General features: G+C 50.6%; 1 protein-coding gene across 1 annotated transcript in view; it reads right to left on the reverse strand.

Moving 5' to 3' along the window:
* Positions 1-18150, reverse strand: part of CACNG2 (calcium voltage-gated channel auxiliary subunit gamma 2) — a 121715-nt gene extending 103565 nt beyond the window's left edge. Inside the window, exon 1 of the mRNA XM_004456387.4 lies at positions 16841-18150. Within this exon, the coding sequence (XP_004456444.1) occupies positions 16841-17051 (211 nt within the window). The 5' untranslated portion in view covers positions 17052-18150. The remainder of the gene's footprint in view (positions 1-16840) is intronic.
* Between the last annotated feature and the right edge of the window lie 2334 nt (positions 18151-20484).

The raw sequence follows: 20484 nt of genomic DNA on the forward strand, positions 1-20484 counted from the left end.
CAGAGGGAGGATTTGAATTCACATTCACCAGAATCCATATTCACCGGAGTTCATTGACACCCTGTGCCAAAGCTCGTTTCTGAAAGTGTGGTCCTCAGACCTGTGGCATCAGCCTCATCTGGGAGCTAGAAATGCAGAGTCTCAGGCCCCACCAGGTCCCCAGGAGCAGCATTTCGACAAGATCCCCAGGTGACTTGCGTGTGTGTTGGCGTCTGCACAGCGGGGCTCAGGACCAAGTGCTCTGTAGCCCCTCCACCTCACCCCTTTTGCAGGCAACCCCAGGAGAGTTCATTTCCTTCATCTGCTTTGGGCCTTTCTCTTCTGTTCTACTTGGCAAACTCCTATTCATCCTCCAGAGCCCACTGGAGAGGGCACTTCCTTTAGGACCCCTTCCCTGGCCTCTCAAATAGAGTTGCTCTTTTCTCCGGCCCTTGTACCTGCATTTATCAGTGCCCTGAACTTGCTGCTCATGACCCAGGTTTGTGCCTATCTCTTCTTTGAGGCCTTGATCTCCTTCAGAACAGGGCCACATCTTTATCATCCCATGGACGTTTGCTAAGCATCTATGTGTCAGGCACTGACCTTGGCCTTGGGGCTACGGCAGTAAACAAAACCGACAACGACCCTGGTTTCGCAGAGTTCATATTCTGGTTGGAAAGGAAACAATACATACTACAAACTACTTCTGGGCAATCGCTGGGCGATTTTTTCCTATCCAGAAAACTCCTAAACTTTCCTTCTTCCCTACAAAGTCTTCCAAGGGAAAAATCAGAGGCAGACCCTCCCTCCCGGCTCTCCGGCTGCACCCCTCCCCTCCTACATGCCGAGGCTCTCCCTAACCAGCACTGACCACGGGGACTGTCTCCCTGGAGCCTGGCATTTAGTTATTGAATAAAACACACTCTGTGGGCAGTACAAAGGGAGGCACCCCCAAACTGGGGTCAAGGTTGGCAAATGTCAGCTCTGAAAGAGAAGCTGTGAGGGTGGCACAAGAAGGGTGACAGCAGCCCACTTTAAAAGGAGCAACTTCCCTAGAGATACTTGGCGAGGGAGAGCGGATGAGGCTGGTGGGCCACCAAACCTTATCGCAAGGTCTGTTCTGTGACCTTGGCTATTGATGCTTTCGTTTCCGCATGCTTGGCTTCATTCACTCTCATTCAGTAAGCTGCGACACCCTGCCTGTGCCCGGGTGGCTTTGTTTCCCTTTATAGCTGTGGGAAGACAAAGACCACGTCTCTACTTTGTCGTGGTGTAAAGGAGGGTTTGCAAACTCAGGCGCCTATGGAGGCTAGCTAGTAGCCACCGAAGGAGTGAGCGAGCCTGGTGAGACACTGGGGAGTGGTGGGGACTTCGGTGCACTGCACACACCTGCCTCATCTGAAGAAGCATCTGCTGCCCTGCTCCTGCTGATTGTGGCCAAGCAGGAATGGGGTCTCATGGTTACAAAACCTCTGATGTTTTAAAGGAAGCCCTTTAAAATATGTGGACTTTTACGAGGAAGTTCCCAATTTGGGGAACAACTCACTTGCAGGCGACCGTTTGCAACGGCTGTTGTCCTAAACAGTAAGCTCGCTCCTGGCGCAGAGCAGGAGCTGCCTATGCACCAGGCAGTGTGCCGAGCACTTTAGGGGGGCTTCTTATCAGACTCCACATTATCAGACTTCACAGCCAACTCCTGCGGCGCGTACAATTATTTCTCCATTTTAGACGGGAGAAAATGGACTTAGAGGGGTTAAATTCCTTGTCCAAGGTCAAAAAGCTGGTGAGCAATGGGGCTGGCATTTGAACCTAGGTCATTTCATGCAACAGGTGATTGGGGCGCCAGGCCTGGGTAGAACATAAGGCATGCTTTGATCGAGATGGTGCTGGGTGGTATTGGGGATTAAACGAGCAGCACAATCTCAGATGCAAAGCCTTGTTCTACATCTTTTACTACATTCATTCATTCATTCATTCTTTCTTTCTTTCTTTCATTCAGTAACCTACTATATGCCAGGCCCTCGGCTAGGCCCTGGGGACACAGGTATGAAATCGCTGTGTCAGGCCTTAAGGCACCATCCTCTCCCTGCTAATTTCTCCCGCACAGCCTGTCTTAGGGGAGGGCACTTGCGGCCTTTATGTGCCACAGGTGACAGCCCCGGGCCCTGCGGAGGGTCTGGGGTCGGTTCCCCTGGCTCTCCTGCCCCTGCCTGGGCCTGGGCAGCAGTCGCCTGGGCTGAGTCCCTGCTCCGTCCTCTTCTCCCCGCCCTCTACTTCCTCCAGCTTCCTGAGCCGTCTTTCTACAATGCAAAACGGACCATCTCATTTCTTTCTCAGAATTCTCCTTGGCCTCTTTGCACAACCTTTCTGCCTGCCCCTTGGTGATGCGGGCTCCTTACAGCAGCCTTCCCTCATGCCACCCCACCCTGCCCCCCACGGCCCCCCAGCAGTGGCAAACCTCGGTGGTCCCCTTAGCACCCCTTGAGCTCTCACCCTCTTGCTGGAACAACCTCTCCTCCTCCGGGTGCGTTTGCCTGCGGCCCTGTGTCTCCCCGAGAGCACAAGCTCCTTGAGGGCAGGGACTGTGCTCTTTTTACCTCTGTAAACCTGGAGCCTAGGGCGGTACCTGGCATGTAGTAGTTACTTCATGAATTTTGTTGATGAGTGGATGAGGGAGCACATCATCCGGAGGTGGAGGCAGAAAGGGAGCAGTCACCGAGGACACTGGCGGACGCTGGGAGGGAGGCAGGCAGAGGTGCGCTGGGAGGACACAGGTGGGCGCCCAGCTCAGGTGGGAGCAGGCAGGAGGAGAGGGAGGTGTTGGAGGAGGCGACACCTTAGCCGAGTCCTGAAGATAAGCAGGATGTGGCTGGGAAACAGCCTTTGGGGGGCGGGGAGGGTATTTGCATTTCTCGCCCCCTGCAAACAGCAAGGAGAGTGATGCCCTTGCCTATTGGGGCACCCCCCCATTTCAAAGCAAGGAAAAATGCGGCCGCCCTTCCAATTTATCCGAGTCTGCCCTGGGTAAGGAGCACATCCTAATTCTACCTTGCACAGGAGTAAAATTTCTGTTCAGCGATTTCTGTTGAGCCTTGCCTTGAATTCCTCAAAGAAAGTTATTTATAGATTTGGGGGCCAAGGGAAAATCTTAGAAATAATTAGTGTAATAGAAGGCTGCACACAGGTTTTTGGGTTGGGCAACAGTCTTGCACTGGAATCCTAGCATTGTCATTTACTGTGTGACCTTGGGCAAGTTACTTAGCTTCTCTGAGTCTCTTAAGATGGAGATGATGGGAGTCATGGGATAGGCCTTCAGAATTATGAAGATTAAATAAGAGCATATATGTACACCAATGTTCATAGCAGCATTGTTCACCATCGCCAAAAGTTGGAATCAATCCAAAAGTCCATCAACAGATGAGTGGATCAATAAAATGTGGTATATACACACAATGGAATACTACTCAGCTGTAAGAACCAATACACTACAATCGCACATGATAACATGGATGAACCTTGAGAATCTTATGTTAAGTGAAGCAACCCAGGCATTGAAGGACAAATACTATATGACCTCAATGATATGAAATAAGTTAACTGCCTCAGAGAGCTAGAGTCTGGAAAAGTGGCTTACTGGAAATCGGGGGGTGGAGGAAGGATGTGAGTTAATGTCTGTAGGGGTGGAATCTGTGATGAGCTGGGGGTAAGTATGAGCACAAAGAAGGGACAAAATGGGGGCAAGGGGTTACCTTCGGGTGGGGTTTTCTGGGTTTGAGGGGGGCTGGGGATGGGAAGAGGGGTAATATGGTCCTAGAAATAGGTGGGAGGGAGGGACAACATACAAACATGGGAGAGTGCCAGAAGTTCGTTGAGAACTAAATGTTGAGTAAAACGTATCAAAGTATAAATAGGAGGGTCACCTGGTTAGGACGCTCAGGGGGTATGGTCTGATGCGGGACGGACTCTGGAGGGAATAGCTGAAGGCTCATTTTGCCAAGGTGGGTTCTACCATTGGGTGGGGTGGACCCATATCCTGGGGAAGACTAATGCCGTCGAATAGAGAGAACTGTATCTCTCGTGAGAAAGGACGGCTCCCAGGGCATTAGATTGGCAGGCGTTGTGGGCCCTAAGGGGAGGGGAAAATGGACGTGCAATGGATAGAACAAAGGTAAATAAGGGGGCAAAAGAGGAGTTATGTGAGAGTACACGAGGATGAATATAAAACAGCTAATATTACACCAAAAACATATAGGGGACGACAGACTAATAATGAAAACCATAAGACAAAACATAGGATAACTAAAAAATTTAGAAAACTGTACAGCCTAAAATATGGACCACATAGTAAGCAGAAATGTCACCTTGTTTGAAAACTATAGTGTTGGAATCTGTACATCAGTTTCAGGAAATATGATATGAATAAGTTAAAAGATTATTGCTGTGCAAGGGAAAAGGTTTTATGGTGGATCTGGGGAAATACTGTATATTGTATATATGAATTTCGGTGATCTAAGACTCTTCTGAAGCTGACATTATGTTGGGATTCACTTTACGGGAAGTTTTGGATCACAGAGTGGTTCAACAATGGCAGCGGAGGAATACTGATATGGGATATTATTGACAGGATATATATGGTTGACAGGGAGTTATACAGGGCATATGCCCAGGGTATATGGTAATGTCTATATATACTCATAGTGGAAACAATTAAAAACAACAGCTGGGGGGGGTACTGGGCTCCTGGCCGGGGGGTCACTGTTGTGGGCCCTGGGAGAGCAGCGGCAATCCTCCAGGTGCAACGGCAAGAACCAGGAAGGAAGGAGGGCCCAACAGTGGGCTCTTGATACTAATGGCTACACTTTTGAGCCTATGCACCTGCAATAAGGACAAGGCCTAGAGTAGCATTGTGCCTGGGGGTTTCCTCCTGACAGCCTTCATGTTACTCAAAGGTGGCCACTCTCACAGCCAAACTCAGCGTGTAGATGTGATGCATTCCCCCCAGCGTGGGACACGACACCCGGGGATGAGCCTCCCTGGCACCGAGGGATCACTACCACATAACAGCTGAAGAAGCAACTAGAAAATGACCTTGAATTAAAGATTCAATGCGGAACAGCAGAATATACCTGTCTACATATAATAACATGACTTCGGGAAGCGTTTGACCCAATGTAAGGGGGAAATGGAAAGGAGAAATGAGATTATAAGGCTGTGAGTCTCTAAAAAAGAGTCTGGAGGTTGTCAGAAGGAATACCCCTATGTACAACTGAACAGAGTCTAAGAGACAGATAAGGTAGATACAACCCCAGGTATTGGTTCTTTTGAGGGATAAAGAGACCCACGGGTTCTATGGTCATGGCAGAAGGGGTTCACTGCCATGACAGATGGCCCTTCTTTGGAGCTGGTGTTTCTGCGTGATGGAAATGGACTCAGAGGGGATCTCTTTTCACAAGACTTGCATGCTACTTTATTGGAATTGTAGTTGGTGCTGAGTTTAAGATATATGTAGGGGATTTGAATCTCTGGACTGATAATATGACACCCAGGCCCAGAGCCTCAACAGACTTCAGCTCCTACACTTTGACTTATTGGACTTACTCCACTCAGCTAACATGGAGTTGAAGAAGGTCAACCACCACAACATGGAGCCTAGAGTGTCTACAACTAGAAGCGGGAAGAGTGCATCCAGTACCCATGTGCAATCTAAGCCCTCACTTGACATAGGTGTGCAATGGACACAACCAATCCAATGTCCACAGAGGAAATGTGAAATGGGTGTGGGAACGGTAGCCATGGGGGCTGCTGGGTGTGGGGAACGGGAGGAAGAGATGAGATGTGGAGGCGTTTTCGGGACTGGAGTTGTCCTGGATAGTGCTTCACGGACAATTACGGGACACTGTAGATCCCCCCAGGGCCCACTGGATGGAACGTGAGAGAGTCTGGGCTATGATGTGGACCATTGACTATGGGGTGCAGTGATGCTCAGAGATGAACTTACCAGGTGCAATGGATGTATCACGATGATGGGAGAGAGTGTTGCTGTGGGGGAGTGGGGGGCGGGGGCGGTGGGGTTGAATGGGACCTCATATATATTTTTTTAATGTAATTAAAAAATAATAATAATAAATAAATATTTAAAAAAAAAAAAAGGAGGGTTCTGGTCCTAATACCCACTGATTTTTCAGAATCATGTCTTTTATAATCTCTGGCAATATTGTCAATAATACAGTTCAATAAAGGAAAGCCAAAGGAAAAAAATAAATAAATAAATAAGAGCAAACTTCTGGAAAGTGTCTAGAACGGTGCTTAGCACAGAGGAAGCACTCAACATGTGATTAGCTATTATTACTATTATTATTATCACTGTAGCTATTAGTAGTTTAAATGGGGCCAGAAGAGTTATTTTCAGGGTTACTGTTTCTAAAATATGGGGTGGAGGAAAAGTGGGGAGGAGAGTTCTTGACCTTAGGAAATATGCAGAAAAGAGAAAGGATAAGACAGAGGTCCAGGTGGGGGAAAACCCACATGACAGAAAACAGCAAATGAGACTTTCAGCAGAACAGGGGAGACGGGAGAGCAACGGGGCAGAGCTGGCCAGGGCCGCGGTAGCCGGTCAGGAGTGAGCTCCGTCTGATGGCAAGGCCGGAAGAAGGCCGTCGCCTGGCTTGTTTAAATTGCGTGGTGGGTGGGGGAGCAAGGAAAGGTGCTGGTTCCCTGTACAGTGAGGCTTCAGTGAACATGCACCTGGTATCTTGTACTTAATCCTTGTTATTCTCGTTAGCAGCTGGAAGACTACCCAGGGTCAAGGAAGTTCAGGGAAGAGTGAATAAATACAGTATCAATAAGGAAAACGGGTGGCGGCTCTCCAGAGGCAAACCCAGGGCTGCTAAGTCAGTGCTTCGGGGCCAGGCGGTCACTAAGAGAAAAGGCCGGCACGGCCCAGCAGCAAGCAGGCCCAGCAACGGCTCCTGACTTCCGGAAGCTTGCTGCAAAGCTGTGGCCCGGGAGGCACCCCAGGGCGCCCCCAAGGTTGTGGGGTGCAGGAGAAACATCTGCCTGTTCTCGAGGGTTTTTCAGAACCTCAGCCTAAGAGAAAGGAGGGCCAAGCGGCTGCTTGAGGTTTTTGCTTCAAAGCAGGTCTCCCTGCCTTGACGGGAGCTCCTTGAGGGCAGGCACCATTTCTTCATTCATTCCTTCAGCACATAGCTCCTGAGCACCTGCTCTGGACCAGGCACTAGACTAGGCCTGTGGGTCACGGCAGGGGACAAGGGTCCCTGGCCTCCCGGGGCTGATGGCCTTCTAGGGTGATCACAGATTACAAATATGTAAATGCTGAAAAAAATTTTCAAGTGAAGGTTAGAGAAGGCAATGAAGGGAAGAGTTTTGGGGGGGCTCTTTCAGACCGGCTGGTCAGGGAGGCTCCTCAGTTAGGGGACGTTTGAGCGGAGACCTCCTGCCTCTTTGTAACCCCAGGGCTTCACTAAGGGCTTGTCACTCTGAACTGGTGAGGGGAATGAGAAGAAAAGGGGGTCTGGCTGTGCCTCTACTGCAATCACTGAGCACCTTTTCCCCGCCCCCGTGCGCACCGCAGTTCTGGGCCTCCTTTCTCTTTCATGGGGAAATACAAACCGCCCTGCCAGCCATTCTGTCTCTTTGGGATCTGGACTCCGCTGCCCTCCCTCACCCGGCATCACCCCGCCCTTCCTTCTGTCTTCCAGGCCCACTGACCCCTGGCCTGCCCTCGTGGGCCTCCGTGTTTCCAGCTCCTTCTGGAGGAGGTGCTCTTTTTCTCCTTGGCTCCCACTCCTGGGCGTCTGTCCCTCAGTCTTCCCTGGCTTCCCTCTCCCGGTCTCTGTGCTTCCAGAGGCCCCTGGGCTGTGCGGCCATCCCCACCTGTGCCCTGGGCTGTGTGACACCTCCACCTGTGCCCTGGGCTGTGTGACACCCCCACCTGTGCCCTGGGCTGTGTGACACCCCCACCTGTCCCCTGGGTCATGTGGTCATTCCCACCTGTGCCCAGCTGTGCGGCCATCCCCACCTGTGCCCTGGGCTGTGTGACACCCCCACCTGTGCCCTGGGCTGTGTGACATCCCCACCTGTGCCCTGGGCTGTGCGGCCATCCCCACCTGTGCCCTGGGCTGTGTGACACCCCCACCTGTGCCCTAGGCTGTGCGGCCATCCCCACCTGTGCCCTGGGCTGTGTGACACCCCCACCTGTGCCTGGGCTGTGTGACACCCCCACCTGTGCCTGGGCTGTGTGACACCCCCACCTGTGCCCTGGGCTGTGCGGCCATCCCCACCTGTGCCTTGGCTGTGTGACATCCCCACCTGTGCCCTGGGCTGTGTGACATCCCCACCTGTGCCCTGGGCTGTGTGACACCCCCACCTGTGCCCTGGGCTGTGCGGCCATCCCCACCTGTGCCCTGGGCTGTGTGACACCCCCACCTGTGCCCTGGGCTGTGTGACATCCCCACCTGTGCCCTGGGCTGTGCGGCCATCCCCACCTGTGCCTTGGCTGTGTGACATCCCCACCTGTGCCCTGGGCTGTGTGACACCCCCACCTGTGCCCTGGGCTGTGCGGCCATCCCCACCTGTGCCTTGGCTGTGTGACATCCCCACCTGTGCCCTGGGCTGTGTGACATCCCCACCTGTGCCCTGGGCTGTGTGACATCCCCACCTGTGCCCTGGGCTGTGCGGCCATCCCCACCTGTGCCCTGGGCTGTGTGACACCCCCACCTGTGCCTTGGCTGTGTGGTCATTCCCACCTGTGCCCTGGGCTGTGTGACACCCCCACCTGTGCCCTGGGCTGTGTGACATCCCCACCTGTGCCCTGGGCTGTGTGACATCCCCACCTGTGCCCTGGGCTGTGCGGCCATCCCCACCTGTGCCTTGGCTGTGTGACACCCCCACCTGTCCCTGGGCTGTGTGACACCCCCACCTGTGCTCTGAGCTGTGTGACACCCCCACCTGTGCCCTGGGCTGTGTGACACCCCCACCTGTCCCTGGGCTGTGTGACACCCCCACCTGTGCTCTGAGCTGTGCGGCCACCCCCCATCTGTCTCCTGGAGCGTCTTCTCTGCCTCGAGCTTGTGGAGGGCAGAGGCTGAGCCTTTTAACTGGAGCCGAGTCTTACACGGGGCCTGGCCATTGTTGAACTAAGCCTGGCCGCCCAGCTCCCTCGTCTAGAAAGTTGCTGGCCTGACCGCATCCTTCGCCCTGAGCGGCTGCGCGAGCCTGGGACAGGCCCCAGCCGCTGGCCGCAGAACCCCTCGGGCCCTCTCAGCACCTGGCTGCGGCCCTCCCTGCCAGCAGCATAGCTTACGGTCTTCCTTTGATTTGAAGGCACCTATTTTAAGTTTCAAGGTTTCTGGAATTAGAGTATGTTTTACAATTGACGTGGGCACAGTGTTTGTTTCCTCCTCTCCTGAAAGATGCTTTTAAAGGGATTGTTCATTTTCACAACCGACAGTGTCTTGGAACTGATGGAAGGTGGAACGAGAAGAGTAAATAAGCTCTAATATTCCCAGGAGACAGGCGGGGCTGTGGCGCTCACCGGCAACGCCACCCAGAAGACACGCACTTCTTGGCTTTGGGGGATACGGTCGTCATCCCTCCACCCTCATTCCTATTTTCAAAAAGTCTAGGGTAAAAGCTAAATCCCTTTCAGCTTCTAGCTCAAATCCTTGATGATCCTGCTTGTAAAAGAGGCCAGGAATCTCTGAGCCCGTGGGAGGGTAATAAGGAGAGGTGGCGACGGGCTGCAGGGCTCTATCAAGTCTTGGGTGGAATGAAATTGTCTTAGGAGGTGCTTTCCCTCTGGGGTCGAGGGGTCCTAAATATCCCAGCAGGCCCTTGAGGCTCGGCACAGGGGCCTGTTCGCCACCGTCTCCCCGTATGCAGCTAGGGTCGGCATCCGTCGTCAGGATACCCACTTAGTAATTTTTGAATTGAGTTGATTGGAATGAATCAATCTATTTCCTTCTTTCTCTGCACTAAGTTTTGGCGCCAAATAGACCACTACCTTCAGACCAGGTCAGAAGCAGAAGGGCCAGACTGAAGAAGAGAAGGAAACAGCTGCCCTAATCCTCACGAAACACTTAGGGGCAGGCATGGCCATCGCCATTAAATAGATGGTGAGGATGTGGCACAGACATTGAATTAACTGGTCCCAGGTGACACAGCTTATAAGCAAGAAGATAGAAGACTTAGAGCGAAACTCTTTGACGAGATGGACACGGCCTGGCCCCTGCAGGGGCGCTACCCCCGCCCCACCCTCACCCAGCACCCTCCTTTCCCCACATAAGCCCTCTGCTGCAGTTCTCCAGCCACCCCGGTCTGCTCCCACCACTTGTCTCACTCCCTTCCTTGTGCTTCTCTGCACTTGCTGCCCTTGACCCTGGAATGTTCCTTCTTCTCCTCACTCAGTTAACTCCTACTCATCCTTCAGACCTCTATCCACATCTCACCCCCTCAGGGAAGCCCTCCCTGATTCCGTCCCATCCCAAAGCCATCAACTCCTTTGTCCTTGCCAGAGGTAAGACTCTTTGAAGGAGGGTCTGTCTTTCCCACAAGACTCCCTGCCCTCAGGGACCCTGAAGGATGCTGCTTTCCATTATGCTCCCAGCCCCCTGATTTAACCAATAAAATGAAGGAGTGGAAAAAAAATGGCCTGATGCGTGGCTGGGAACTAACCGGGAACCTTAAATTGATAAGGGTTTTTAGCTAAAACACTCATATTTGAGGCTAAAAGGAGCCATTGAGTTTTGATAAATTAAAAAATCTCTTCCGTCATCTCTCTGAGTATGTTTTCTCTCCCTCCCTGACCCGAAAGAGAACATTCCTGCCAAGCTCTGCCCAAGGCCTCTGTGACAGATGTGCTGAGAGGATGAGGAAGCAGGAAACACAGCTGGGCTCTGCTTAGACCCCGGTGCTTCCTTTCCGAGCACTTCCTTTTTCATTCTTTCTTTATTCTTGTGTCTTGTGTTGAACCTCATCCGCCCCCTTTCTTTCTTTTTTTCCCCTTTCCTCTCTGAGCTCACTAGTTTTTGGAATGCCAAAGAAAAATGATGCTCTTGCTCCCACTGCTCACTGTGTATAATTTATAGAACGATCCTCTGAGATAGGAAGGGCCCACCGTTTCGCTTGCTCATTATTCATCAGCAAGGCAGGCTGCACCGTCACAGTTGCTGGGGATACAGCCATGGGCAGGACACAGAGCACTCCCTGCCCTCATGAAGCTGACAATATCATGATGGGACCCCAGGCAAGAAACACAGTGAGTGAATGATATAGTGCGCTGAGAGGTGCTAAGCACGCTGCCAAAATTAAAACACGGTGAGGCGGCTGCGTGAGGGGTACAGGTGGCAGTGGGAGAGATTGATGGCAATTTCAAATAAAACGGTCAGAGGAGAGATGGTGAGAGATGTCCATTCATCTGATCCTTAAACTACCAACCACCCTGTGAGGAGGCTACTACATTGTTTTTTACAGCAAAGGAAACCAAGGCTCAGAGAGGTTAATTAACTTGCCCCAAGTCACACAGCTGGTAAGGCTGTAGTGCTTGACATGAATCCAGGTCTGTATAGCTGCGAAATTCTTTGAGCTTCACAAAGCTTCATCTGAAAATTTCTTTGAGTTATAGGGGACAGGAATTTGGTCTTCTCTGAACATTGCTTGAAAACATAAAGTCAACAGATAGTTTACTTGAGGACATTTCCAAACTGAAAGGGCAGAATAAAGAGACAGCTGGGGGTGTGGTCCGAAGTTCAGTATTGGAAATTGGGTGTCATGCCTCGTCAACCTTGGCTCCTCAGCTCATGGGAGGGAAGTGTTAAGGGCAGAGCTGCTGCCACTCCACAGAGCTTGAGACAGCTAGGAACGAGTGACCTGGGGGGTGGGGGGGCTGGATGGGTCGGAGCCCAGGTTTCCTGACCTGCTCAGGCTGTGCTCAATGGGGGAAGTGGGAACGGTGCCAGTATAAGGTCCAGTCCCAGCAGTGAAACTGAGCGAAAGGCCAGGGTCTGTGCGTAGAGCCCTCTAGAGGTTTTTTGGGGGGTGCACAGGGCAGGGTGAGTCACATGAGGCCTGGATTCAAGTTCTGGCTCTGCCACTCCAGCCCCATGCCCTTGGCATGTCGTCTCACTTCCATGCACCTCATCTCCTCACCTGTGAAGCAGAAGTGATGGCTGGAAGTGTGGTGTGAATGGGCTGGATAACAAGGGGAAAGTGGGGAGAGAAGGGGTAGGCAGGCTGGACCTGGCTCTATGGAAAACGATGGGAATCCAAGAGCTGGGGGGAAAGTTTCAGGGTGCTGGGAACTGGATGGAGAGGTTTGGTAAAGAGTTGAGTGTCCTGGGAGAGGTGAGTGGAGCTCAGTCCATACCACCTGCGCTCTGCTCCAAGGTGTCTGTTCTGGTGAATGTGAACATCAAACTGAACTTCAGTATTCTTTAAAAGCAGGAAAGGCAAGAAAATCAATTGGTTATTTTTTCTTCCCCATAGAGGTTGTGTATGCTGATTTTTCTTTACCTTTCCTTGAGTAATTTGTCTTCATTTTAGCCAATTAGGAGCTGTGCAACCCCAGTGATTGACTCCTCTTTGAATTCTCTTATTTTATAATAACGGATTTCATGACTCATTATTTTCAAAAAGAAGTTCCAGGAAGAACAAACAAATCATCCTGACTTCCTTACCGCCTTCTCTGTCTCCCTCCCCCTCTTTCTTTTTCTCTTCTGATTACTTGATTGTCATGTGTCATTAAGATGATTATATGCATCTCGATAATTTTAAGTAACTCCAGACCAATCCACTAACAGATATTTCTTATGTACCTTCTGTATGCAAGGTGCCTAGAGAAAGCCAGATTATCTTGGGAATCGTGGAGCCATATGTACATCGGTGTGTCCATCCGCTAGTAACGGCTCCGCTCGTCTTAAAGGCAAGCATGTCTGGGAAAGGCTTCTGCCTTTCCTCAAATGAAAAAAAAGATACATATGTTCCTTTGCCAGGACGAAAGAGCCGCGACTGGACAGAGCACGAAGCACTCTGCCCCCTCACAGGCAACGCCAGCGCTCTGCAATTATGAACTTGGAAAAGAGAATTTGGGAAAACTGAGACACTTGCTCAAAGGCAGCAAGGATGGCTGGCAGAGCCCCTGCGAACTCACAGAATGCGGAGGGGAAGACAGGAGAGGCCGTTGCTGGAAGAGGGGCTTGGAAATTCAGCGAAGGGAATTGAGCGGCCTGGCCGGAGAGAAAGCTCTCCCCTCTGCTCCAGGCAGGGCTGCCCTCTCCCAAAGACGGGGGGTGGGGTGGGGGGGGTGGGGGGGTGAGGGGAGAGAGAGAGCGCACCCCACCCGAGGCTGGCTCCTCTGCAGGGCTGGAAACCCTCTGGGGGAAGCGGGCACCAGGGCAGAGGGGACGAAGGCACAGGAGAGAACGAACACGAGAGAATTCCTTGCTGCCCCTGAGGAGAGGGATTCCTTTTGGTGACAACAGAGGTTAATACCCTGAGCGAGCCACCTCGAGGCCCAGAGACGCCTCGCTGGGAACAAGCAGTTTCACTGCCCTGTTGCAGATTTTATTGAGCTCTTCCCTGAAAGGACCAACTCAGCTCTCCTTTTGGAAGCTCTTAACGCAGCTTTCCTGAAAAGTTGAAGAACTCCTATCACTCTCCACCTCCTTGCGTCCAAGTGCAGACTGCCCTCTGCCCCCACCCCAAAGCCCACTAAAGAGTGCCGCCTGCCAGGGATTTCCAGCGCACGCACAGACACTGCTGGTATTTACTCTGCAGAGGGAAGAAATATAGGCTGCGGCTTCCTCTTGATCCCGCTCCCCTTTCCCCTGTGTCTGCCCCTAACAGGTGGTCATGTCCTTTCTAATCCTTCAGCAGACTAATTCATTTCAAAAGCAGCCATAGAAGCAAAGAAACCTTTCTGATTCTTCTTTTCATAGTGAGACAAAAAGCCCTAACGAAAACCAGAGACAAAAGTGATCAGAAGAAGACAGAGTTGCTCATCATCTGGAGTCATTAGCAGCACCCCAGGGAGAAGATTTAAACTCTATTCACGATTTCTCGGATATGGGCAGAAAACACAAATGAAGAAGTGATGGGCCAGGGTGGGGTGGGGTGGGGGTGGATCTCTTTGGAAGTCCAAGTTCTCACGGAAAACCAAGCTTGGGGGAAACTGAAGCAGTGACAATTTGATTTGTGCAAAGGCCGACTCTATTTTATATGCTCACAAAAGCCAACATACAAGCACCCCCTGAGAACCGTGTGCCCCAACCTTCCGAAATAAGTGCACTTAGAACCTTTGGAAAGAAGTGCCATCTTTGGAAATAAGTGGCTTAAAAGCTCCAAACCACTTCCTGAGTGGCCAATGTCCAGCTTCCGGAGGTTGTCCTGGGCCTGCAGAGGCCCATATTTGCAGAGACTCTGAAATTTAACAGCTTGACTGGCCTGCGGCCCCGAGCCCCAGGCTTCCTGTCGGCCTGGGCTACAAGTGGCAAGGGAGTGGGGACCCGGATCTAGGCTGGTCTAGCCCTTATCTCACTGCCTGGGGCTGGTGAGGGCGTGCTGGGAAGGGGGTCCTCCCAAGCCCAAGTCTCCTGTGTGCCTCGCAAACCCTTTGGAAGTGTTGCAATATTCGAATCCTTTGACAGGTGATGCAGGGAAAGAGAGGGTGTGTGGCTTGGAGAGAAAGTTAAAGGGGGTGGGCAGTACGTTTGGGGATGTGGGCACCAAAGAGAATTTTAATGAAAATTCTTAGACCATTTAATGCACTAGTTATCCAAAGCTACCTCTAGTCTTCTTGCCTTTGGGAAATTGAAATTGGGGAATTGAAAATACCACAGTCTTAAGAATTTGCAAATAAAACCCCGATAAGAGTATCTTTCTACCAACTCCCCAATATCTGGGCATATTTCCCCTCAAATAATGTCCTGTCTTTCTTCTGATCTCTTGGCTAACGATTCTCCATCCATCTAATGAAAATCTAAGGGAGGCAAATTGCTACGATGATCACTTCCCTAAAGCAGCTCTCATTCACTTGGCTTTTCTTCTCTTTTGGACGAAAGTCTGTCATAAATGTTTAATTAAATGGAAGTCTTTCCACTGTTAATGACTAGCTGCATGAAAGGCTCTTCATTTTTTGAAGGAGGGGTGTGTGTGCGTGTGTTTAAAAGAGTTCCTATTAATTTCCTGATATTGATTCTCTGGCTGGAAAAGAGCATATAGTATTCAGCATAGGACTTCTCTGCAGAGTATGTTAAAGGCAGCGGTTTGGATTGAGAAAGGGCACCAAATGCAGTATGCGTCAAATAGACCATCGCTCAATGAAGTCACTTAGCTATTCAAAACATGTTCAGCCATCACTCAACCGTTTGCACCAAGAATGTGGGGGGGGGGGGGGTGGAGGCGCACGGAATCTGTGCTCTTTCTCAGACACAACCATTTTCCAAAGAGCGGCTTTTGCTCCGTTTGGTTTAGACCCGCGAGCCAGATCAGTTCCTCCCTCTCCCATCCCTTTCCCTCTCTTCTCCCCCATCGCCTGGTCTGAACTCCCTGCATCACCATCCCATGTTGAGCTTCACAAACAGTCCTGCAGTCCCTGCTTCCCAACGCCGCCTCAAACGGCCTCCGGTATTGGTTCATACCAGGAGCACAATACAGAAGCATTTCTTTCCACCCAGAGACATGTGTCTCTCTCTGTGCACGTCTTCTCTGCGTGGCTATAGCTTGTACATATACATATCCGTTCAAAGGCAGTCCCTCATATTAAAGTCTGTTGCTAAATGCAGGCTGTATGACCAGCACGAGTTTTTGTTTTTTTCTTTCCTGTGCTTGTTAATGTGCCTCAGAAGCACATGCCTTCATCCGTGCCCCGCCGGCCCAGCTTGCACACCCGGCAGCCCCCTTTGCCTACACCACACGCACACGCACACAGCCTTCCAAAATAAAGGCAAAGCGCTGACACCCCCGCCCCTCTGCTCTGCCATTCCCCCCTTCAACCTCCCCATGCCCTCGCCTCCCTCCCTCCCTGCCTGCCTGCACAATGTCTGATTCTCCAGCTGGCTGCAATGCTGACTCTACTTGCTTCTGGATAACAGACATGTCACTCTGTGTGGAAGTGAATGCTTCTCAGCCTAACCTGCAAGTGAATTGCTGTTTATTAGAACTTAGACTTGTTTCCGGTGAGAGACATATGTATTTTTAGACTTTGTACACGTTAAAACACACACATTCACACACGCAGCCAGTCGCCTCGAACGATATGTGTGGCTCACAGACATTACGAAATGCTCTTGAACTCAGCTTAAGATCCTGGAAAAATTAGGATTTACCAAATAAGGATTCTTGGAAATAACAGATTTTTTAAAAAAGAGAGATTTGCAGATGATGATGTGTCTGAGACTTTTGGGGACTGAGGGGAAGAGGAGGGGGCCAGGAAGAGTATTTTCAAATTCTTCATTACAAAAAGAAGAGCAGTGTCGAGAGAAGCAATTCTTTTCCCCTCTCATAGATGGTAACGCTAAACCAAATGGCAAATCCTAATGATTCCGAAGGAGCCAGAGCACATTTGACTTTAACGACAATCTCTTGTTGTTTTCATCATAGCATAGATTATTCCAATGAAGAGGTTTAGGGAAAGGAGGGTGGTGGAGGCGAGAGAGTAGAGCATGGTTTTTGCTTATTGATTTTCTTTCCTCTGAAACTAACCCAACCAAAACCTTGATCTGTGGTGGAGGAATAAAGTAAGAAAATGGTGGCAGGCAAAGGGGACTTATTTGGAGGAGGGTGGGGAGGGGGAGTGAAGAGGGGAGGGGGTGGGGTGGGAAGGGGGAGGAGATGGGGCATCAAATACCTTCTAGGCAGCAGGTTCTCCATAATCCAGAATGGGTCATAACTTCCTCGTTCTTTTTGCTGGTTTCATTCTCACTGACACTTTTGGTCTTGCAAACCCCTCTGGAGTAGAGCCAATAGTCAGTCCCCACAGCTATGGTCATCAGGCTGAAGGCAGCGAAAGCACCAACGGTGGTTAAAAGCATTTGAACACCTCGATCAAAGAGCCCCATAATTCTTCATTATATAAACACCCAACCGACTTCTGGTTCTCAGGAGAGTGTGTGTGAGGGGGCTAGTACTAAAGCAAAAAATAAAAATAATTTCCACTACTAATATAATGGATATATGTGTGAATAGAGAATATGGAGAGATATTCCAAAAAGGGAAGTAAGAAAGCTCACGGAAAAGAGTGTAAATTATAAAGATCACACGGGAAGAGAGGCTTGCCTTTTGAGATCAGAAACTGTTCCAGTTGCAGTGATTTTTTTTTAAAAAAAGGGAAAAAAATAAAATAAAAAGACACCCCCCCACCCCCCCAGGTGAAATGCCTTAATCTCTTTTCCTAAAATTCTGGTCTCCGGTTTCCATATGTGATAGCTAATTTGGAGATGGCTTCCACAGTGAACCCGGGAACAGCCGCATTCTCAACACAATCGGGACCTAGACAGTTAGAGACTGGGAGAGCCGGGATGCAACCTTCCGTCTTCGTTCTGGGCTCTGCGGCCTGCGCCATGAAAACCCTTCGCTTCCCCAGTTCTCTTCCTTGGGGGTCCCGGGCGCTTTCCTTTCAGACCAGACTTCCCAGTATTCTGTAAGCCCTTGATCTCAGCTGAACAGGCGCGGGGGTCTCGCCTTCCATGGTTTTGCCCCGGCAGCGGCAGCGGCGGCAGCAGCGGGGCTGGCAGGCGCGGCGGCGGCGGCAGGAAGAGCAGCGGCGGCGGTTATTGTTGGTGGCAGGGAGAGTGTTGGCGAAGGGGGGAGGGAGGGGGTTTCTCCCGGAGAATCGAGGCGGGCTTCCCTCCCCCTATCTGCAAAGCTCCTGGAAACAAGGGATCCGGCGTCTTGCTGCAGGATGGGCCTCCCGCCTGCCCCCCCACTCCCTGCCGGCTCGGCCCCCGGCGGAGGCGCTCCCACCTACTGCATTACCGGCTGGTGCTGAAGTGGACAGCTCCCTGCGCCGCCCGCTCCGCGCGCTCCCAGGCTCGCAGGGCGGCCCGCCAGGCGGGGGGCGCGGGCCAGAGTCCTCCCACCCCCCGGGGACAGCAGGGCCAGGGCGGAGCGGGGACTGCCTTTCCTCTTTTTACCCCTCTCCCAAACGCTGAAATGAGCGCTCTTCTGGGCTCCCGGAGCTTAGAGGAAGGCGTAACTAGGGATATTTCTCTCTCTCTCTCTCCACCACCCCCCCCCCCCTTGTTTCTTCCAGCTCTGCCTCCTTCTCATTCCATCTCTACGTGCCCAGATCTTCAAATACAACCCTCCTATCACAAACAGACGGGCACCAAACTTCGACCAGCCGTTTCCCAGCCTGGAAGGTGGTGAAAATATAACCTGGATGGGTAATTACAAACATGGTCTCTATCTGTTTTTTAAAATAACCATTTTTCACTTTGCCGTGTGTGGGGTGTTTGTTTTATTTTATTAGCATGTTAGATGCATCTCCTTTCTGTTTTCCCCTCTCATCTCTTTGTCTATCTCTGGCTAACAGGGGTGTGCATCTCACTGTCTGTAGTTTTCCATGAAATTCCAAATCTTGATCCTATAAGCAGACATTTTGGAAAGATTATTCATGGAAAAGGGTATAAAAGGGTGACTGGGGCTTTGGCAATGATTTTTAACTCAAGGATAAAAATGTTTCCAGAGGAAGTGGGTGAAATGTGAATCCTTCTAAGTTTCTTATGCCTCGTCCATAAACTGGATTGGAAGAGATAAAAATCTCCATCCTATGAACATCAAAACACACCATAACCCTCTCCTCTTCTCAGCAGAATCATTTTCCTGGGTTAATTAAAGTGTCACCTCTTGTTTCTATATGTGCAACTTTCCCTTAATGTGACTCCTGAAAAAAAGAAGCACATTAAATTCTTGCTGCTACTGATTACATTTGTCTTTGATCAGTTTCATAGTTAAATGAGTGAGAGCACATGAAGCACAGTGTGGGTGAACTGTTTTTAATTTTTTTTTCTTTTCTCTTTTGGGGTAGAGAGGGGTATGAGTCTGTTGGGTAAGTTGAGAGGCTAGAGATGTTTCAATTTCATAAATCAATTATTGCATCCTTTATTCTCCACCCCCCCTTATTGTCTTGAGATCATGTGCTTGACATTTTCTCAGTGATCTGGTGATTATCAAGGAGTAGATAAAAGATAACTGAGTTAAAACAGACTTTCTTTGGTATAAAGCCCATTGCCTCACTTCTTGCCCTCAGCTCAGAGTTGGTTTACTGGTATAAGTTGGTGCATTCTTTTGGCATAGCAAAAACGACCTGTTTCTCTACCCTGCATAAAACTTCCCTGCTACCAGCGTCTGTTCCCTTCTCGGAAGAGAGAGACTCCTATGATGGGTGATTGTTGTGCTTCTGGCACACTGGGGAGGCTCATGAAGTTCAGAGAGCAGAACCAGGGTTCAGCAACCTCTGCTTAGGAGACCTGTAGGATACAGCAAGAGCTCTGTTTGCAGACTGAGGATTTCTGCACTTTGGTTTTTTTGTCCTGTAAGGACAGGGATGAGAATTGGGATGGGGGTTGGTGGGTGCTGATCCTCTGATCTTACCCAGCAGAACCTAGCAAGTTCAGGCAGTGGTTCAGGTGGCTGGTTTTTGTGGCTCTTATTCCTGAGGGGAAAGTAAGGGGCAGGCATAGAGGCCTCTTGGGTAGAGTCACATGAGCCTGAGAGGCTTGACTGCCCTCCCCCTTCTTCCTGGCATCTTGGTTACTGTGACCCTTCCTATCAGCCTGGAGATAGAGACCTCCTTCACAGGCCCTCACCTCCTCCAGACGAACCCCTGTATCTTTTGCTCAAGCAGAATCAGCAACAGAGACTTGGACGCTTCTGTTTGTCCACAGAAGCTGGTATTATCTTAGTCACTGACAGTGGCTATGGCTTTAGCAGCATTTGATTAATCTTCTGGCCAGATAATCACTGAGAAAAGGAAAGCCTGCCAGCATGGAGAGAACAGGGACTTCTGGAGACAGAAGAGCCTGGAGGCACAGCCTGGCTCTGTCACTGGGAAACTGCATGACTGAACGAGTTGGCTTTCTTGATCCTTAGTTTTCACCATCTGTAAAATGGGCACATTGTTATCTGCCTCTCCTCTCTGAAGTTATTCCTGGCCATACCCTGCTGTGCTCTCTATCATCACATTTGTAGCACTTTTTGTGCACCTCATCTCCGTCGCTGACCTGCAAGCTCTTTGAGGTCAACGGCCTTGTCTTGTTCACCATTATATCTTTTGGACCTAGTGCAGGGCTTGGTAGATAGTAGATGCCTGATAAACCAAAACTGAATGATTATAGTGAGGATTAAATGGTATAATATAGATGAAGTGCCCAACATTCAATAAATGTGAGTTTTCTTCCGTTTCTCCTCTCTGCTTTTACATCCAGATTGCTCTCCAGCTCCTTCTTTCATCTAACTAATATGCCACTGCCCTCCCACTTCCCAGCCTAA

This window comes from Dasypus novemcinctus, chromosome 12 (assembly GCF_030445035.2).
Source record: "Dasypus novemcinctus isolate mDasNov1 chromosome 12, mDasNov1.1.hap2, whole genome shotgun sequence".
NCBI classification, from domain to species: Eukaryota; Metazoa; Chordata; class Mammalia; order Cingulata; family Dasypodidae; genus Dasypus; species Dasypus novemcinctus.